Source organism: Podarcis muralis, chromosome 9, assembly GCF_964188315.1.
Source record: "Podarcis muralis chromosome 9, rPodMur119.hap1.1, whole genome shotgun sequence".
NCBI classification, from domain to species: domain Eukaryota; kingdom Metazoa; phylum Chordata; class Lepidosauria; order Squamata; family Lacertidae; genus Podarcis; species Podarcis muralis.
This window is the reverse complement of record NC_135663.1, coordinates 23,422,379-23,442,018: the sequence shown is the minus strand read 5'-3', so window position 1 is coordinate 23,442,018 and position 19,640 is coordinate 23,422,379. Positions and strand designations below refer to the sequence as shown.

The 19,640-nt window shown below is 40.2% G+C and overlaps 1 protein-coding gene across 4 annotated transcripts in view; it reads left to right on the top strand.

Annotated features, from left to right (window-relative positions):
* The window catches only part of TBCK (TBC1 domain containing kinase), an 85,396-nt gene that overhangs the window by 23,192 nt on the left and 42,564 nt on the right, over positions 1-19,640 (top strand). For all 4 annotated transcript variants that reach the window (XM_028743222.2, XM_028743221.2, XM_028743223.2 and 1 more), the window contains 12 exons: positions 1,626-1,740; positions 4,451-4,524; positions 5,171-5,312; positions 6,666-6,726; positions 7,918-7,979; positions 8,836-8,897; positions 10,940-11,088; positions 13,003-13,141; positions 14,561-14,660; positions 17,810-17,859; positions 18,577-18,706; positions 18,973-19,071. In XM_028743222.2, the coding sequence (XP_028599055.2) occupies positions 1,626-1,740; positions 4,451-4,524; positions 5,171-5,312; positions 6,666-6,726; positions 7,918-7,979; positions 8,836-8,897; positions 10,940-11,088; positions 13,003-13,141; positions 14,561-14,660; positions 17,810-17,859; positions 18,577-18,706; positions 18,973-19,071 (1,183 nt within the window). The remainder of the gene's footprint in view (positions 1-1,625; positions 1,741-4,450; positions 4,525-5,170; positions 5,313-6,665; positions 6,727-7,917; positions 7,980-8,835; positions 8,898-10,939; positions 11,089-13,002; positions 13,142-14,560; positions 14,661-17,809; positions 17,860-18,576; positions 18,707-18,972; positions 19,072-19,640) is intronic.

Below are 19,640 nucleotides of genomic sequence, written 5' to 3'. Positions count from 1 at the left end.
GGAGGGTTTTTTTTAAAAAAAATTATATCCTCTGACCACCAGCTGCATCCAACATCACCAGCTTAGATTCTTCTTACAAGTTCAGTCTGTATTAGTATTGTCTTGGGGCTGGAAGGAGAGGAGGGTCTTTTTCTTTAGTGTGTTCATCCAGCGGGCGTAATTATGAACTCTGAGGGGGATAATTAAAAAGTCCACATTTTTTAAGTACTCTCATCCAGTAAAGCGTCCATTGATGTATATGGGGCATTTTGTTCCAGAAGTAGTATGACTCTGCAGACATTTCTGCATTCAATTAGGGTTGTTTCATGTTTTGGAGTCTTGTGCAAACAAAAACAGTTAGACACATTTTTAAAAAAGGAAACTTCAGAGTCGTCCTGTCTGCTTATGTCATCCCATATTTTCCTCACAGTAATTACTGATAGAATTCTAAACTTAAGTATTCACAGGGAGCAGAATAGTATAAAAATGATGGTTTCTATCCCTCAGTTTGCAGAGGTCTTAGCATGCATTAATTTTCACCTGTCCACTGAGGTCTTCGTTGCAAACCTAAGAGAGATGGTCATATCGCCTTCCCCACAGCACAAGGAGATCCTCATGTAATGTGTTTATTACATGCTTTACTTTAATAGTTAAAGCAATTGTTACAATTTAAACCGTGGGAGTATAGAGTTGGCTCTGTATAGGGTTTAGCATTTAATCCTGAATTTCTGCTTTCGGATGCTCTGACTTTTATAATGCAAAGATAATCAGAGGAGGCCCTCTAGTGTTTCAGCGAATTACAGCTTCTCACGTTCACATTTTTCTGATTCTCCACTTTGGAGATTGAACAAAAAATCCAGTGGATTTAAGACCCCTGGACCATACGACCCAACACCTACACTTAACTGTGTTTTGTTAAATATAACTCAGGCTGCAGTCCCATATACATTTACTTGAGTTTAAGCTACATTGAACTTCTACTTCTAAGAAGAAACATACAGTATTATACTGTGAGTGGCAGTCCAACTGATATTTTTAACTTGGGTTTGGAAGCCAGGAGAGCAAGTTAACCTAATATTTATCGAAAGATAAAAAAATGACAAACTATGCAAATTTTGTATGCATTTGATTTGAAACAATACATTTTTGTGATCATATTGATATATTCTTTAAGCTGAGGATTGAATCTCAACCTATGGAGAAGTGCAAGAACTAAAGAATATGTTCTGATCTGTGTATTAGTCTGGGAAGTATGAACCAGATCTACTCACTTAAAAATGCCAAACGAAATCCTTATGCATCTTTAGCTCTAACTAGTTTCACTTCTGATACTGATGCCTGCAGGAAGTTTCCAGGCCTGTGAGAATCCTCCATATGGTTGACCTCCTATGACACATCTTCTTAAAGGATACGAAACTCGTTTGAACCTATAAACAGCACCATTCTCTTGTGAACCCAGCTGTGAACCCAGCGAACTCGCCTCTAGGCTTTTATTATGCTTTCTCGTCTACCTCTATCCTGTCTGCTTAATTTGGATAGTAACCTTTGATTATGTGGGGAGAATTATGAGTGGCTAAGATCAGCTGAAAATATTGCTTCGGGCCAAAATAACTGAAACAGGCTATTTTCTTACTATTTCACTGCAGCCCTTTTAGGATTTCATGTATCGCCTATGAAGTGCTGCAGGGCTTGCAGTACATGAACAAGCATGGAATAGTCCACCGTGCACTTTCACCTCACAACGTCCTCATGGATCAAGAGGTAAGGCTAGAAGATTTTGTTTTTGCTGTCAGTCCGCATCCTTTGTCAACATCAATGTAATAAGAACTTAATTTGAAAACTTTTTGAAAGATACCTCTCTTATAAAAGCAACATTTTGCATTTAAATGCAAGGTAAATTGATACTTTCATATTTTGCATAGCTTAGTGTATATGGCACTCTTCCCCCACATAGATGGAAGATGCACGTCTACCTTTATCTAAAATGGAACACCTTTCCTAGACACGAATGCAGTGACTTCATTTGGCTGTCATGAACCATTGTTTATTATGACGGTAACAAACCTAGGTGAAATTCAGTTTTGCTTAGCAGATCATCTAAATCCAGACTCATGGTTTTGCTCTTCCAGACAAACACAAGCCATAAACCATCATGCAAACCTTAGTTGTTTTGCTGAAACTGTTTTATTGCTGCTAATAGAATATTTTTAGATGTTTTAGCATTTTAAAGATTTGTGGTTTTATGGTTTGTAATTATGCAGTGAATGAATTTTATGTTTGTAATACTTTGTGGGTCTTCTCGAGAGATTTAATCTCTCGAAGTTGGCCTATAAATTCTGGAATAAATACACACATAAATAAATGGGAATATAATTATCCAGGCTTCCTGAAAAATATTTTGATTTCACAAATTTGAGACTGCCTTTCACACGTACCCTAGCATTCAACAGAAATAAATGTCTTCAGCTACACAGCTGGGAAACTTTGTCGAGAACAACAGCTCTTACATTTTCATCTTACAATGGTGTTCTTTGAAAATCTGCATTGGACATAAAAGTTTTGTCTACAAATGTTGGCAGTTTGGGTAGAGGAAAAGCTGAAGCAAGACTGACCAGTGTTCTGAAATACCACACTTAGGTCCACTTTGCACATAACACTGAGCCACACCACAACTTACCAAAAGCAAAGAAACGTGCTGGTTCCTGGACCAAAGATTGCAGCTGCACTATGGTTCTGCACTATCCAGAGCTAAGCCATGGTCTGTCTTAGTGCTACAACCTTACTTGATTTTGTGGTTTGCCTGTCGGTTTGGATATAATGCTTAGCCAGAGGTGGGGAACATTGGGTCCAGGAGCTGAGGGCTGCTTATCTGGACCAAGACATACCATAAGCCCAGGTTTGAATGCAACGCTAAGCATGGGTGGGGAATATTATCCCCAGGGACCAAATATGGCCCTCTAGACTTCTCTTTTGGATTTTTGGGACTCTTCAAATGCATGCTCCCACACCAGCCATGCTCTGAACCCTCCTCAAGTGGTTTTGCTTGGCAAAGGTGTCCTTAAACCATGAAAATGCTTTCTACTTGCCTGCATGGAGAGAAGAGTGTCTCTCTCTCTCTCTCTGTGTGTGTGTGTGTGTGTGTGTGTGTGTAACCCCGCCCCCAATCTTTGCATGACTATACCTAGAAGCCTACTAGGTATTGTCGGAATACGCTGGGGGGTCCATGCAGCCCCTGAGATGAGACAAACCTCTCCGGGCGTCTTCCTGAAGTTGCGCAGCTACAGGACGTCCATAATTCATCAGTCCCGGTACGCTCCAGCAACACATAGCAGACGCCTATGTGCACACACACTCAGCAGAGCTTAGCGGAAACAAAGTGGAGATTGGTGTGCTCATTCTAAGCTTTTATTAAGCAGTATATACAGGACTATATACTTTTATGAAGCAGTATATACAGAATTGATGCTTTTGAATTTTGGTGCTGGAGGAGACTCTTGAGAGTCCCACGGACTGCAAGAAGATCAAACCTATCCATTCTTAAGGAAATCAGCCCTGAGTGCTCACTGGAAGGACAGATCGTGAAGCTAAGGCTCCAATACTTTGGCCACCTCATGAGAAGAGAAGACTCCCTGGAAAAGACCCTGATGTTGGGAAAGATGGAGGGCACAAGGAGAAGGGGACGACAGAGGACGAGATGGATGGATAGTGTTCTCGAAGCTACCAGCATGAGTTTGACCAAACTGCGGGAGGCAGTGGAAGACAGGAGTGCCTGGCGTGCTCTGTTCCATGGGGTCATGAAGAGTCGGACACAACTAAACGACTAAACAACATATACAGGACAAAGTGATCTTGGCATTCTCTCACTTCAGCTCCAAGAGAGAACAGAAAGTAAAAAGTACAAAAACACAACAGAGCAGAAGAGATAAGGCTAGCTTCCATTCTCAGGCTTTCCAAGCCTAGAAAGTAAACACAGACATGTGATTGTAACACATCCAGCAACGGAGGAGTGAAATGCTAACAGGTATAACCTGTATTTGTTAGACCAATAGAGTTTGGGTGATGGTGATCATAGCCTCCTGAACAAAGGTAAGAGTCATATGTATTGTTCACCCACTTTTGCGTCTGGCCCTGCTTGGCATGCACTGACTGCCCTCCCCCATTTGCCCACAAGGCAATGCGGGCCTTGGGCTGAAAGAGGTTCCCCCAGGCTTAGGTCCAGGTAGGAAAGGAGCTTGCAGCCATAATCTTTGGTCTGGGAACCTATTTGCCCTTCCATGCTAAGCCGTGATTTGGCCTAGGGCTATGTGCAGACAGACTAATCATATCTGGTAGTTTCTCACCATCAGATTTTTGGCCATGGAAATTGTGAATTCAAACATGAATGTCAATGCATTTTCAAACACAAAGCTTCCTACAAGGTAGAAACCCTCATTAGGTTGATAACCAGTACATTTCTTCCTCTTTTTAATAGGGTCATGCTAAACTGGCTAAATTCGGCCTTTACTACATGACAGCTTATGGTGCTGATGTTGATTTTCCTATAGGGTAAGTTTTACATTGTGACGTTATAGGAAACGTACGTTCTGTGTGAAACTTTTTTTTTTTTTTTTTTAAAGAATATCTCCTCACACCTGACAAAGAATAATACTTGATTCTATTATTCTAAGCCTGGTTGCCATGAGAAATGTAAAACTTGACTTTGGTTACCAGACAGTATTCTGGTTAGAATTAGGAGAATCTCATCTTAGCAGCGTTCTAAGGGCTCATCTAGAGCTCATGTAATTGACAAGCGACTGTACACTCAAATCACCCTCACACATTTACCCCTGATGTTCCCAGTGAAGCAGCAGGAGAACAATCAGCATTTACACTGCAGATAATTGCAATGCTGTTAAACCAGGATTTGAAAGCAGGCTATTCATTTATTCATTTATTCATTCATTAAATTTCTATACCACTTTCCCCTCAAAGAGCTTAAGGTTCTTTTCACCCCTGTCTTTTATCCTCACAACAATCCTGTGAAGTAGGTTAGGCTGACACCTTTTATTTCTACCGTGTCAAGGGTTTTTTAAGCTATAAAAGATGACATGCAGTTTAATGAGACAGGTGTCCATTATGAAAATTCAGTGGATTTGTCCTGCAGGCCTTTTGAAATATGCTTTTGCTTTTGTTATTGTACCATTACTTGTAGGTATCCATCATACCTGGCACCGGAGGTAATTGCACAGGGAATTATCAAAAACAGTGATCATATGCAAAGTGAAAAGCATCTCCCTTCGGGCCCTAAATCGGACGTGTGGTCCCTTGGTGTTATATTATTTGAGCTTTGTGTGGTATGTATCTGACATTGTTCTATGTATTTGGGTTATCAGGTTGCTGCTGTGCAAAACATATTCCGTATATGTTTATTTTTTGTTGAGTCACCTTGTTTTTAAGAGAAAGGTGAGGAGTCAAAATACTGAAACAAATTCAAAACAGCAAGAACAGTATAAACGTCATCTTACCAGAAATATATTATTCATAGGAAAAATTGATTTCACCTTTACCTCAATAATCTTGTAAATAGAGATGTTATATTAGGGAAGGCTAACGTGGTCCTCCAGATGCAGCTGGACTCCAACAACCATCAGTTTCAGCCATAATAGTCAATAGTCAGGAATGATGGGAGTTGTAGTCCAGCAGTGTCTGGTGGGCTACAGGTTCCTAACCCCTGTTAGTTTACTGAGGGGCTTAATTTAATTTACTGCTTACTTGAAAGAGGGAATGAAACAGCATGTGGGATTTTTAGAAAAATATGCATAAATTCTGATTGATATATATACCGGTATATATATAGAGAGAGAGAGAGAGAGAGAGAGACTCTCTTGGGCCGTGATTTTGTAAACTTCTCCTTCAGTTTGCACCATTTGGTTCTGCCAATTGTTGAGGCTTGATAGCAAAATAATATGCTCTTGACGTAGCCTTATTGGAAAAATAAGGGTTATGTTGGATCTGTGACTTGATCTAGATTTCTCGAGGTTTAAGCAATGTCTAACAGTTTAAAAGCATTGTGGCATGCAGCTTTCATTCATCTGATAAAATTTAGAGCATAATTTTTTGCAAGGATAAAAGTCTGCATATTTTGTTGACAGTTTCCTTCAGATAAAAGAAACAATGACCTATGACCTTTGTAAAATTAACCACCTTTTTACCTTAAGGCAGTGCTTCTCATGAAGCCAGAGCTGATTTTCTTTTTCACTAAAAATGCAACAACTGTAGTAATTAACGTGGTCGCTGAAGAACAACTATACAAAAACAACAAAAACCCTATATTATAATGATTTATATTCTATAATTTATATTATAATTTATATTATATAATTATATCCCTGCATCATTGATTATTTTACCACATATTTTATTTGAAAAATATAATCAAATGTTAATTGATGATCTTCAAAAGTTAGCATAACAGTTTCTAGTGGGCATCCATAGGTTGCTTAAGTCTGTGACCCCCAACCCTCCTTTAAAAGTCCTGTTGAAGGATTGCAGCCTAAGTCAGCAAACATGATTATGTAGAACAAAAACATTATCACCACATATATTTCTTTTAAAGCAAACTTCAAGAGCATATAATGGCTGTGTGTTTTGTCATGAGCTTTTCATAACGACCCTCCTTTAACCGCATACCTTACTGTTGCCTTTAGGGCAGAAAGCTGTTCCAGAGTTTGGATATAGCCGAAAGACTAAAACTTATACTTAATCTTGGTGAGTAATGTGAAAATAGCTGCGGGGCGCAAAGACTGCATAAAATCTCAGATGAGCCCAGAGGTCGTGATACTGAGTTTGGGGATGTAAATGCGTTCAGTGCATTGGAAAGTTAAACAGAACCCATCAAGAAGGGGATAGTTACTGTTGAAGAGAATTTAACAGTACGGCAAAAGTATGAGCTGCCGCTTATCATGGTGATCTTGCCTTTCTGTATTGCACCAAACAATTTGCAAAGATCAAGGAAGGGATCATTGCTTCCCCAAACAGGCACAAGTCCCAACATAATGCTTGCCTCCGCAGGATAACTTTTGCAGATAAGAACCAGCAAGAGACCAAGAATAGTGCAGCCTGTACCTGTGTGACTGCAGCCAGGTTCTGTTCCTGCCCTTGCTACATGGTGCCAAGTAGTTGACAACTTCTCTTCTAGTCTTGTGCAGGGAATGCAAGGCACAGTGGACAATAGTTGCCAAGGTTGACTAGTCCTTCACACAGTTATTGGTTTGAAACGGAATAGTGCCTAACCACCTTTGACCTCCCCCCCCTCTTCCCCGCTTCTTGGGGCTGTTCTGACATCTAGGCCATGGCAGATGTCTGGCCATGCCAATCACCAATGCTGAACTGGTCCAGAAAACCCAGGTGTTGTCTGGAAAGCTGTAGCTGGGGCACTTCTAACAGAATAAAACTGAGTTTGTCGGTAGTGCCCTTACGTAATCTTCTCTCATATTAATCAGTGCATATTTACACTGATTTCAAAACTTCACAGTGTTGTTTGATAGAGTAAATTTATTACAGGATTTAGGCACACGGACCCTTCTCTTACATACATGGCAAGTTGTACGTTAACAAAGCTTAATTGTTAAAAACGTATGAGGAGAAAATATTGTTATTGGTGGGTGGGTGTCTGTTTTTGTGTCTGCAGCAGTCTGCTTTCCTGTTTCAGGAGTATATGGTTTGGTGTTGAGCCCCTAAAGCAGTGATGGGCAACCAGTGGCCCTCTAGATGTTGCTGGACTACATGTCCCATCATCCTTGACCATCAGCCATGCTGGCTGGATCTGATGGGAGTTGGAGTCCTGCAAGGACCACAGGTTCCCCACCCCTGCTCTAAGGAGGTGAAATATATTTATGGTTTATCTTTGAACAGTGTTACATTGCCAACATTTGTTCCTCCTCCTCTTCTTACTTACAGGATGCGTGGATGATATCATAACAGTCCTGGCTGAAGAACATGGTTGTCTTGACATCATTAAGGTCCGAATATATCCAGCCCTCCCTCTTGCTTAATTATAACTTTACTGTTTGTCACATTATTGGATTTCTTCCCTTGAAATTCATTTCTCTTGCTCTGGCAGTCTTTCATGTTTTAATAGTGAGTATGTGTGTGTGTGTGTGAGAGAGAGAGAGAGGGAGGGAGGGAGAGAGAGAGAAAGAGAAAGAGAGACTGAAAGCTCATCTTACTTGATGAGCTTGATATTTACCTGAGATTATCCAACTTCAAAATAATAATTATACAAGTTTTAAAATAAACCTGAACAGGCATATGTGAACCATGCACAAATCCCGCTCTTAGTTTTTTTCCATTTATTTGTTGAACAGGCACACTGTAGTGAAGTGGTAGCAAATTAGATGCTGTTAAGAGTTCAACTCCCTTCAGCCCCCAACATGCATGGCCAGTGTTTAGTTGGAGTTGGAATCCAAAAACATCTGGAAGGGACCTTGTTGGCTGCCCCTGCTGCTATAAATATACTATTTGGTCAGAGTTTAGAAAAAGAAAAGAAAAAAAGTATGGTGGGACTACTGATTTCAAAGTGATTTCTGAGTCTAAATACTCAGGTTGATATCTGCAAAGCTAATGTATGTTCATCATTAATGTGTGTCCGATAAATGAAAGCCCTTCTCTCTTGTCAAAATCAGTATATGATGAAAATTGGTTTGTCCACAAATTATACCCAACCTAGAAGATATAGGTTAAACCCTTGGCTCTTAGAATTCAAGAAAATCATACTCCTGATTGCTTCATTTCGAACTGAAATGCATTCCTGTTTAAATGCTGCACTGAAGGGCATACGCTTGCTTCAACAACAATATCTATACTTTTCTCAACCAGGAACTTCCTGAAAATACTTTAACGCTACTGAAGAAGTGCCTTACATTCCACCCTTCTAAGCGGTGAGTGCCCTTTTAAAGTACAGTGAATAATGATGCTTAAAATAAGGAAAATGCAACTGCCATACTGCAGCCATCTGCTCCTACTTACCTAAAAATGAGAGCCATATATGACGGTCTATTTTTACGTCTTCTTGCTAATTTTGCAGTTTGTGTCTATTAACAAAGACTCCAGCCCTGTTTATGTTTGTGTAGAGATGACAGTGCCTGGTTAATGTTGGCACAGCCACATCTATGAATCAATTATTTCGCAAATCCATATTTGCCACCAAGTCATCTGCAGCCAATCATGGATTCCCAAAAGCCATAGCTCTGTGAAAACAGTTTATGAATATACTTGTTGCAAACTTTATGAATATACTTGTTCTTGTTTTTTCATTCACACCTTATAGATGAGTTTCTAGAGATATAATGTGTGGTCTACAGACTATCAGTGACAGCACCAGGCATCTGTTCCAGGGGTAGGGTAAGAATGCAGGGTTTAGATTTAATTACGTTCCCTTCCCCTCTGCTTAAACAAATGTCCAGTGCTCTTGTCAATAATCATACCCAAGGCATGTGCCCATCAGGCATTAAAAGGCGTAGTTCTACAAGCAGGTAAAAAGCAGCAGGCAGAAGCTCATGTGTGTTTGGCATAAACTGGATGAGGAGGTAAGAAAGTTATGTAGAATTTAAAATGCAATTTGCTGTAGCAACTTACGGTATGCTTATTTGTTTTTCTTCCAAGCGTTTTAGACATAAGCTTAATTCACGGGCCACTTCACATGCTACGATTAGCCCTATTTCACAGCTCATCAGAGTGATCGCATAAGCAATGTTGTATGCTAGGAGGAAAGACATTCAGTATCTCAGGAGCGACTCCAATAAATTGGAGGCGCTGAAACAGAAATTCATGTTCGTGGAAATTGCTGTTGTGGGGCATAACTTCACCTAAGTAGTTAAATGCACAAACGAGCAACTGATTATAGCTTGAGGGCTGGCTGTATTTTTAGAAGGTAACACAGTTGCAAAACATTGTGGTTGGTAATTATTTTTATCGTCTAGCTAAAAAAAAAAAAAGAATACAATGGAGACATTAAACTGCTAATTGGGAGGAAAACAAAAGAAATACTGCACCCATGGATTAAGCCTCATTGAACGCACTGAGGTGCCTGGACCTGCCTGCAGCTGCTGCCTGGGGACTTCCATCTGCCTGGACTTGCAGCTGCTGAGAGTAGCTTAGGGATAAGGACCCTATGAAGGCAGGCAGCATTGGTAACACCTGCTGCCCCAGCTTCTGGGCTAGCTCTATATAGCCTGTCTTGGGGACGGGGCCACCACCCAAAGGGAGACACCAAAGAGTTTGTCCCTTGGGGGGGGGCAGCACTTCAGGGGTGGAATGAGGGCATGGGCCAGCCTCTTTGTGGTAAGATCAGGGGTCAGCAAACTTTTTCAGCAGGGGGCCAGTCCACTGTCCCACAGACCTTGTGGGGGGCCAGACTATATTTTTTTGGGGGAAATATGATCGAATTCCTATGCCCCATAAATAACCCAGAGATGCATTTTAAATAAAAGGACACATTCTACTTATGTAAAAACACGCTGATTCCCGGACTGTCCGCGGGCTGGATTTAAAAGGTGATTGGGCCAAATCCAGCTCCTGGCTCTTAGTTTGCCTACCCATGGGTAAGATCAGTGTTTTTGAAGGGGCGGCAATATTTTAAATTGTTGTTTCAATTGTTAAGTGTATTAGTATTAGTTTGCATACGTTAGCATTGTTAATGGTTTTAATTATTTGTTTTATGTATTATGGATTTTTATATTGTAATTTTATGTTGTGAACTGCCCTGAGAACCTACAGATAGGGTGGTATGCAAATTTAATAAATAATAATAATAATTAGGAAACACAGCAGGAAAGTTGCACGAGTTCTTAAATAAAGCAAAAAAGTGCACATTGTACCACATCCAATTTACATTTGGATTTTCAAGAGTGTATTTTCGAAACAGCTGATTTCCAAAAGAGATTTGATTCCCCCCTCCTCCTTCCTTTTTCTTTTTCCTTAGACTTACTCCTGACAGGTTACTGAATGACCCTGTGTTTAGTGAAATCTCATCTTTATACCCAGCCTTCCACAAACCTTCCAGCCTTTTCTCACCCACTTTAAGATGTGCTAACTTAACTCTTCCTGAGGATATTAGCCAGCTGTTTAAAGGTAAAAATGAGGTAACAGATTTAAAGTCTAGGATTAATCATGATCTAATATATAATTTGTCATCATAGGCAAATTTTCAGCCTGCAGGCTGTCGACATAATGTGTATTTCTGTGTGAATATTTTCTGGTTGTTGATGAATATTGTGAGCATGTACAGTATGTCTTTAGGCACTATTGGTTTGGTGGCAGAATATATCTTGCAAAGTGGTAGGTGAATTTGGACAATTGTATCAAAATATTGGGTTTTCTTCAACAACATACGTTAGATGACCCCCACTTTAATTCTACAACAATCCTGTGAGGCAAGTCAGATCACAAATTAGCAATTTGTTCAAAGCCACCCTGTTCAAAGCTCTCTGTCCAGCAGTCTGCAATTGCAGAATTCTCCAATAAATTTTAAAAAATGGGTTGGATCCAGATGTCATTTCTTCCAACAGGAGCATCCCTGTCAGCAGAAGGGGAGGAGGGAACATCTGCTGATTTTCCCTTTACATCCCCCAGAAGCACTTCCCACACTGTTCTGGAGGGTTGGGGGTGGACCCCCAGGAACAATATGGGAAGGAGAGAAATCGGCCAAGGTTGTCTTCCCCATGCCAGTGAGGGACTTTCATTGAATCAGGAGCCTCACATGGACAGGAGAAGCCTTTTAGTGCATGAAGGGAGATGACATCCAGAAAAAGAATTTATTTGGTTCATAGTACTATGTAGTCTTAAAGTGAAGAAGTGTGCAAGGCTATCAGAGTAGGGGTTTTTAGTTTTTGGCTTAAAACTGCTTTCCCTTTTGATTTCTGGTATTTCCAAGCTTCTTTGCACTGATCTTTTGTCTTCTCTGGTCCATGTGATCCCAAATCCTTCCACTCCTCAGACATGCCCCCCAACAGTGGAGTAAAAATAATAACAACAATAATAATAGTAATAGTAATAATGTTTATACCACGCCCATCTGGCTGGGTCTCCCCAGCCACTCTGGGAGGCTTCCAACAGAATATTAAAACACAATAAAACATCAAACTTTAAAAACTTCTCTAAACAGGGCTGCCTTCAGATGTCTTCTAAAAGTCTGATAGTTGTTTATTCCCTTGACATCTGATGGGAGGGTGTTCCACAGGGCGGGCGCCACTACTGAGAAGGCCCTCTGCCTGGTTCCCTGTAACCTCACTTCTCACAGTGAGGGAACCACCAGAAGGCCCTCGGCACTGGCTGAATGATGGGGGTGGAGATGCTCCTTCAGGTATCATGGGCTGAGGCTGTTTAGGGCTTTAAAGGTTAGCAGCAACACTTTGAATTGTGCTTGGAAACGTACAGGAGGTGAAATATCCAAGCTGTGGAGCTAACGTGCTTATTTTCCCCTCCAGCAGTGTCCATTCCCTTTCTGCTGTAGCCATTCAGGTTGAGCAGGACTTTGGATCTGGCAGTTCTTTTGCTCCAAATTCTCCCTCTGCTTGCCCCAATAGGATTGTTCTGCCCAGCTATCTTTTAGTCAGAGATTGCTGTTAAATTGAAACACACACAAATTTCAGAGGAATTCAGTGAACATTAAGCGTTCTGTTATTTACTGTCACTGCATCCCATTAAACCAGAGGAGAGAAGCCTTTTTTAAGTAATGAAGCATTTAATAAATGTTTCCCTGGTGTATATCATTTCTGCTATCAAATAAAGATGGAGATATTCTGTCACTGCCTGCCCAAGCGACTCCATAGTTTGTCCAGCTGCTTTTGTTTTCCCAGGGATTTTCCATCTAGCACTTCCAAAGGGAAGATCATTTATCTCTAATAACATGGTCTGAAGAATTGCTCCTCAGACCTATTACTCTGTTTCTAGAAGCAACAACAGAGTTTTCAGTGCTGGGGGAAGGAAGACTGAAAGAGTTGCTGGAAAGTTTATAAGGCTGTCTTTGTTGGCTTCTGTTAATAGAGGAAAACTCTGATTACCTAGCAGAAAGGTCGATAGAAGAAGTTTATTATCTCTGGTGCTTGGCTGGAGGAGACTTGGAGAAAGAGCTTGTCAACAAGGAAATCATTCATTCGAAACCACCCATCTGCACTCTTCCCATGTAAGAAACAAAAAAACCCCCAGATTTTAGGAATGGAAGCATGAAGTAAAAAAGTTAAACGATACAGTGAAGTGAAAGTGGCTTTAAAGGGGGAAATAGAAGTCCAGAGTCTGAAAAACAGTTGCATTGTCAAGCACCATGCAATCCTTTAGAACCATAGCTTGAAAACAGAGCACACACTTTGCCTGCACAAAATCCCAATGTTCAATTCCTAGTATCTTCTGGTGGAAAGGGCTGGATTAACCATTAAGCAAAATAAACACGTGCTTATGGCATCAAGGGAAGGGGGCTGGCACCACATAATTTTTCCATTGTCAGATTTTTAACCTGAATGGTCACAAATTGCTCAGCTGAGCGTTCATTTTTTCAGTTGAAGTATATTCAAAACCCCAACAGAAAAGCTGTGCTATTGCAACAAGCCAGGCTGCATGCCTTATCTCTACCAAGTATAGAAGTAGATGTGTTATGTAAGATTAGTTTTGAGGCTTTGATCAAAGGCTTTGCAATTAGAAAATGTAGGAGGAAACTTTTCCAAATATAAATAAAATGGTAGTGTACAGAAATAAACATTAGTTTCCATCTTGTTGTAGGTTGTGTTTTGTTTCAAAAAATAAAATGTTATTTTACAGTTTATATTTTGAATTGGACATCTATGGAGGCACCATATATGTTTTAGGCTGCTAAAGGTCTCAATCTGGCCCTACAGGCAGGACAAGGAAATACATCTCTGTGAATCCCTGGACAGCTGCCAGTCAATGTATACAGTACTTTAATATGTTTCCAAATCAGTGTTGACTCTAGATGATATGGAACCTAAAAAGGGGGAGCGGGAGAGAAACTGAAATGGCAATTCCTGCCTGCCTTTCAATGGCTGGTCTCCAAATCCTGGGGTTGGTCACATAATTTCATTGTTTTTAAAGGCTCTTTTAAATGAAGGCTTGCTCATCAGTGACTTTCATCCCTATTTTAGCTTGCAGAATTTGCTCTGTTCCTGTTTAAACTTCTGCTTTAAATTCCCAGCTCAGCTCAAATAAACTTCATTTAGGTGCAAGCTGTATCTGCTGCTGACCAGCTTTAGATTGGAATAGATGAGATCACTTCCCTAAATCTGAAGGCGAGCAAAATGCAATCTATATCAAATGCCAGTGGAAATAAAACAGAAGCATCCCCATTCGAAACAAGACAAGGATTGCGGTTCGGAGAAATTTTCCTTTCCCCCCAAACAGCATTGGTTCATGTAAACTAGATGTAGTAATTTTGGGGTTTGATTCACTATTTTATTCACCATTATTCAGTCCCTCTAGTGCCTATATAAATATATACCTTTGGATATAAAAAAGGACCTATATAAAGATGTCCTTATGAAAACCTATCTTCTCAAATCATTTTGATCTGTGACTTTTCCTCCCTTCTTCCTAGTTTTCTGTTTGAGGATGGGGAGAGCTTTGGACAAGGGCGGGATAGAAGCTTCCTTTTCGACGACACAACTGTGACTCTCTCCCTCTGCCAGCTCAGAAACGTAAGAATAATAGAATCACAAAATTGTAGAGTTGGAAGGGACTCTGATGATCATCTAATCCAACTCCCTTGCATTACAGGAATATGCAGCTGTCCCACATGGCAACCTGCAACCTTGGTATTATCAGCACCACGCTCTAACCAGCTGAGCTATCCATGTGCTGAAATATTTGCAGTTTACCGTATATATTTTCCTGACCAATAATGTAAATGTTTGCAGGAAAAGGGGTGTCTCAAACCGAGCCAGTGGTCTTAAGTTAGTCATGTCTGTTGATTTCAGTGCATCTTCTCTGACTATGACTTAGTGGGTCTACCCCCAGAGCTTTCAAAATACATGAGCACATCTCATTTTTCTCCTCACTTTTCCCCATTAAATTTTCACTATTTATTTAATTGCAAATTCACTTACTCATTTGCTTTTGTTGGAATGCAGTAACTTAGTCATCTTGTCATAGCGATTTAAGATAAGACTGAACTCGGGCTTAGAACTTTCCTTCATTTTGGTCTTAAGTTTTTATAAAATGTGTTTGCCATGTTTGGGAATCAGATGGAGTATTCTTAACATTGCTGCAACAGTTTGACATTTGCAGGGCTCCGGATCATTACTAGCCGAGGGGGTATGGAGAGAATTAGGAGATTCACGAACATATTTAAAACAAAAAAAAAAAAAAAATCTGTATGCTATTTTTTGTTATTTTGTTTGACAATGTTCATAATTCATCTGCATAAACTGCGTGATAGGGTATTCCAGATCCTGACTGGGCGGTCCATTTTGATGGTTTTTCACAATTTCTTGAAAGAATTTCGCTCCCAACAGCCATTTGATATCAATCTGATGATTTTGAACTCTTGACTTCGTAGAGCTGGGCTTTGTGGTGTTCAATTTTATTGTGAATGTCTTCTCCTTCTTGGTCTTTTTATTTTTAAGTTCCCTTATGCATTTTTTTAAAAAACAAACAGGGTGGGATATAAGTGTTTACATAAATCCATATGTAACTTGAACAAAAAAATTAAAAGCAGTCATTTTATGAGCAACAAAAGGAAACATGAAAACATTCGTTTAGTGTATTAACAGACATTCTGTGTTTTTCATCAACACATCAAAATCTGAACAAATAAAAGACTTTTGTTATTTCGCTGAGCTTTTCCTCACATTGAAATGCCAGTAGAAATTGATATATATGCTAAATACAGAGAACTTTCTCTTTGGGGAAAATCTGGTCTGACTCTCACTAATCTCCTAGCCAAACTTTGCAGTATTAGCTGAACGATTTTCGTTAGCAATTGGAATTCTCCAAGCCCTGCTGCTGGAATAGACTGTAATCAAAAGAGGATCAGTGCTGCATGATGTAAAGAGTTTTAAACTGCACTGCAAATCCCAAGAGAAGATTGTGCTGCAGTTTCTGACTAGGGCATGAATTGTATAAGAACATAGTCCATAAGGTGATATTAAACTTAATCACGCTGCACTGCAGACTAAAGTTAATTTAACACCTGATCTTTGGGGCTATAGGCAGCAGAGCCCTGATAGCTTCAAAAGACCACCATCACCTTAGTAGTTTTATTAATTTGATTTATTTTATTTCAGTGTACGGTTTTCAGGTTGCATCAGAACATTTTCTGATGCCCGAGCGAGTGATCTAATTTAGCATGTTTATTTTCCTTGTGTTTAGTAAACAAAGCTAAATATGTTGAAAGTACCAGGCTTAACCAGGCTTATATTTGCAGTTGGCATCATCCATGCTTCCTAAGGAACTTAGGAAATGGATTCTTCTCCCCCCCCCCCTCTCTGTTTGTGTGTGTTGTTTCCTAGTAATTGGCATTCAGATGCTTGCCAGCTGAAAGTAACATATTCATCATGACTTGAATATAGTAACTTGCAGCCTTTGGTAGGCAAATCCATAGAGGATAAGGCTAATATCCTTTTAGAGGGATTTCACAATCTCACAGCCCAGGCCCAGGTCCAAGCCTTAGTTGTGGTTAAGGGATAGCTAATACTATGCCTTCACCTATTTAAATAGCTAATTTTGTTTCTTTTGACCCTTTTTGGAGGGCTAAATGAGCAAGCATTGTTTCTGAAGGCTCAAACAAGCAAGATAGTATTTTGAAATCATGTCCAAGATAAATACAGAGTAGATTAGGCTTCTCAGATCTGGTGCCCTCCAAATGTTTTTGAGCTTTCATCCATTATCCCTGATCATGCTGGCTTGGGCTGTTGGGAGTTGTAGGTCTCAACATCTGAACGACGCCAAGTTAGGGAAGGCTGGAGTAGATAACTGACTTGACAAAATGGTCATTGTTGTTGTCTGCATCTTTTGGTGGTCGAGATGCCAGCTGGCTAGCCCCCAGCTGGATCATGCCCTTCCAGCCATGATGAACCCCTGACCTCAAATTACAGATGGGTAGCCGTGTTGGTCTGCCATAGTCAAAACAAAAAAAATTCCTTCCAGTAGCACCTTAAAGACCAACTAAGTTAGTTCTTGGTATGAGCTTTCGTGTGCATGCACACGAAAGCTCATACCAAGAACTAACTTAGTTGGTCTTTAAGGTGCTACTGGAAGGAATTTTTTTTGTTTTGACTATGGCAGACCAACACGGCTACCCATCTGTAACTGGAACTATGGAAGGCACCACATTGAGCCGCATGAAATGGAAGTCCATCAACCTCACCAAGAAACTTGCACAGGTATTTTGTATCTGAAGAAGTGTGCATGCACACGAAAGCTCATACCAAGAACTAACTTAGTTGGTCTTTAAGGTGCTACTGGAAGGAATTTTTTTTGTTTTGACCCTGACCTCAAAGTCAGCGATTCAAACTTCAAAGCCTGAGCACACTATAACAGCAGAGCATACTGCGCAAATAGAAGAGGTGTGAGGCTTGTGGAAACATACTAACAAGCTACGGATTTATTAAGCATAAATCAGGACAAAAGAAACATGTCGTCTCTCTTTCCGTCTCCTCAGAGAGAGAGTCAAAAGCAAAAGCAATACACAACGGAAGTTCCCAGCAAACTGTGCTGGAATGTAAACAGACATGTGACACGCAACAGTTCCATGTCTGCAACTAAAGGTGGAATGGAAATTTCCAACAATTGTTTCCTTACATTAAATGCAGAATGTAATTTTAAGTGTTTTTATGACCTTCCACAGAGGCTGAAAGATGTCAGTGGAGAGGCGTTTTACCCATTGCTTGAAGATGAGTAAGTACATAGAATAAGCCATTTTCTTTGAGATCTTAGGCCAGGGGTGGCTAACATCTCATGTGGGAATATGTGTGAGTCTGGAATGCGGCCTCCAAGGGGTTAACCAAAGATGAACATGGCCCTCGGGTCAAAAAAGGGTAGCATCCACTGGACTATGGTATTCCTGTCCACTCTGCCTATTTCTCGGTGATCTGTGTGACTGACTTATCAGAAGGAAAATACTAGTTTAAAGGAGAGGTCAGTGCTGTAAACAATTTGTTTACAGTTGGATCGTTGAGATTTTTGGAATGTTTCCCACTGGTCAGGATTGTGAAGCAGCAGAAGTCATTGATCCATTTTTGGTTCTGTTATGGGAACAGAAACCCTTGCTTTCATTAGGTTAGCCCACAGCTTTAAATAAAACTGCTGAGTAGACAGGTATGATGTTCAGAGCTAGTAATATATTTCTATCAAATGCTTCCCAGCACTTCATTTATTGATCATTGCAAAAAAAAAGTATTCTGATTTATGAATTATGACATTGTCTCCATTTAGAATAAGAGAGTCAGAGAATTGATTTCACTGTGTGTGTGTGTGTGTGTGTGTGTGTGTGTGTGTGTGTGTGTGATGATCTTAATTGCTTCAGCTTTTCCCAATTTCTTCTATAGTTAATTCAGTGTATTGGGGCAAAAGAAATAAAATAAATCACAACCACATCCTCTATTATCTTTTCAGCCAGTCAAATATACCCCATTCAAACAGTAATAATGAATTATCTGCTGCTGCTAATCTTCCTCTTATAATCCGAGAGCGGGATACAGAATACCAGCTAAACAGAATTGTCCTTTTTGACAGGCTGCTGAAGGTGCGTAGTACTAACAAAATTTGTATACAATTTCCCTCATATACTGTGTTTATATCTTCATTTTGCCCTCAATGCTTCCTGCAGTGAAATATGTCTCAGTCATTTCTCTTTAGACGTCAACACCAGGTGTGTTTCTTAAGAATCTGTATATGGATGTACATGTTTGTGTGTATATTATTATAAAAGATATAGATTCAAACAGTATAGAAATATAAGATGCAATTTGAAAGTATTTCCAGTCCTGTAAAATGATATGTTGTCTCCAGGCCTATCCATACAAAAAAAATCAAATTTGGAAAGAAGCCAGAGTCGACATTCCTCCACTAATGAGAGGTCTAACGTGGGCTGCCTTACTTGGAGTAGAGGTAAGAATGAAAGCGAGAAAGAGAGAGAAAGAGAGAGAGATTCTTAATTGCAAACTGCAGAGGCTGCTGATAATAACTGTGCAATGACTGCAGTTTCCCTGAGAGATAGCTGAATAATGTTTTGCCCAACCTCTCCACTCCTACACACAGAGATACAAGAGCAGGCTTAGTTGGGGGAAAGGAAAACCATTCAGTGGGATATGCGGGCATAAACATACATGCAAGATACGGCTTGATGAGGAAATAGCCCTTCCTTACTCTTGAATCCTGTTTCTGGGGAGGGGCAGAGCATTTATTATTCCAGTTTTTAAACCGCATTTTCACAGAAATGTGCCCCAAACGGCTCACAATATGGTTGCATCATTTAATGCAGAACGCCGCCCCCTCATTCTCTCCCTAACACCACCAGTCCCAATCAAGTATAGTCTCGCCTTTCTCCCACTCCACTTCTCAGCATTCAGTCTTTTTGTGTTTGGAGTGGGGTAAAGTTCTGGATCAAAAGATACTTTGCCCAGTTCCAGGCAATATGCATTGTGGGGGGGGGGGGGAGCATGGCCATATGGTGTGCT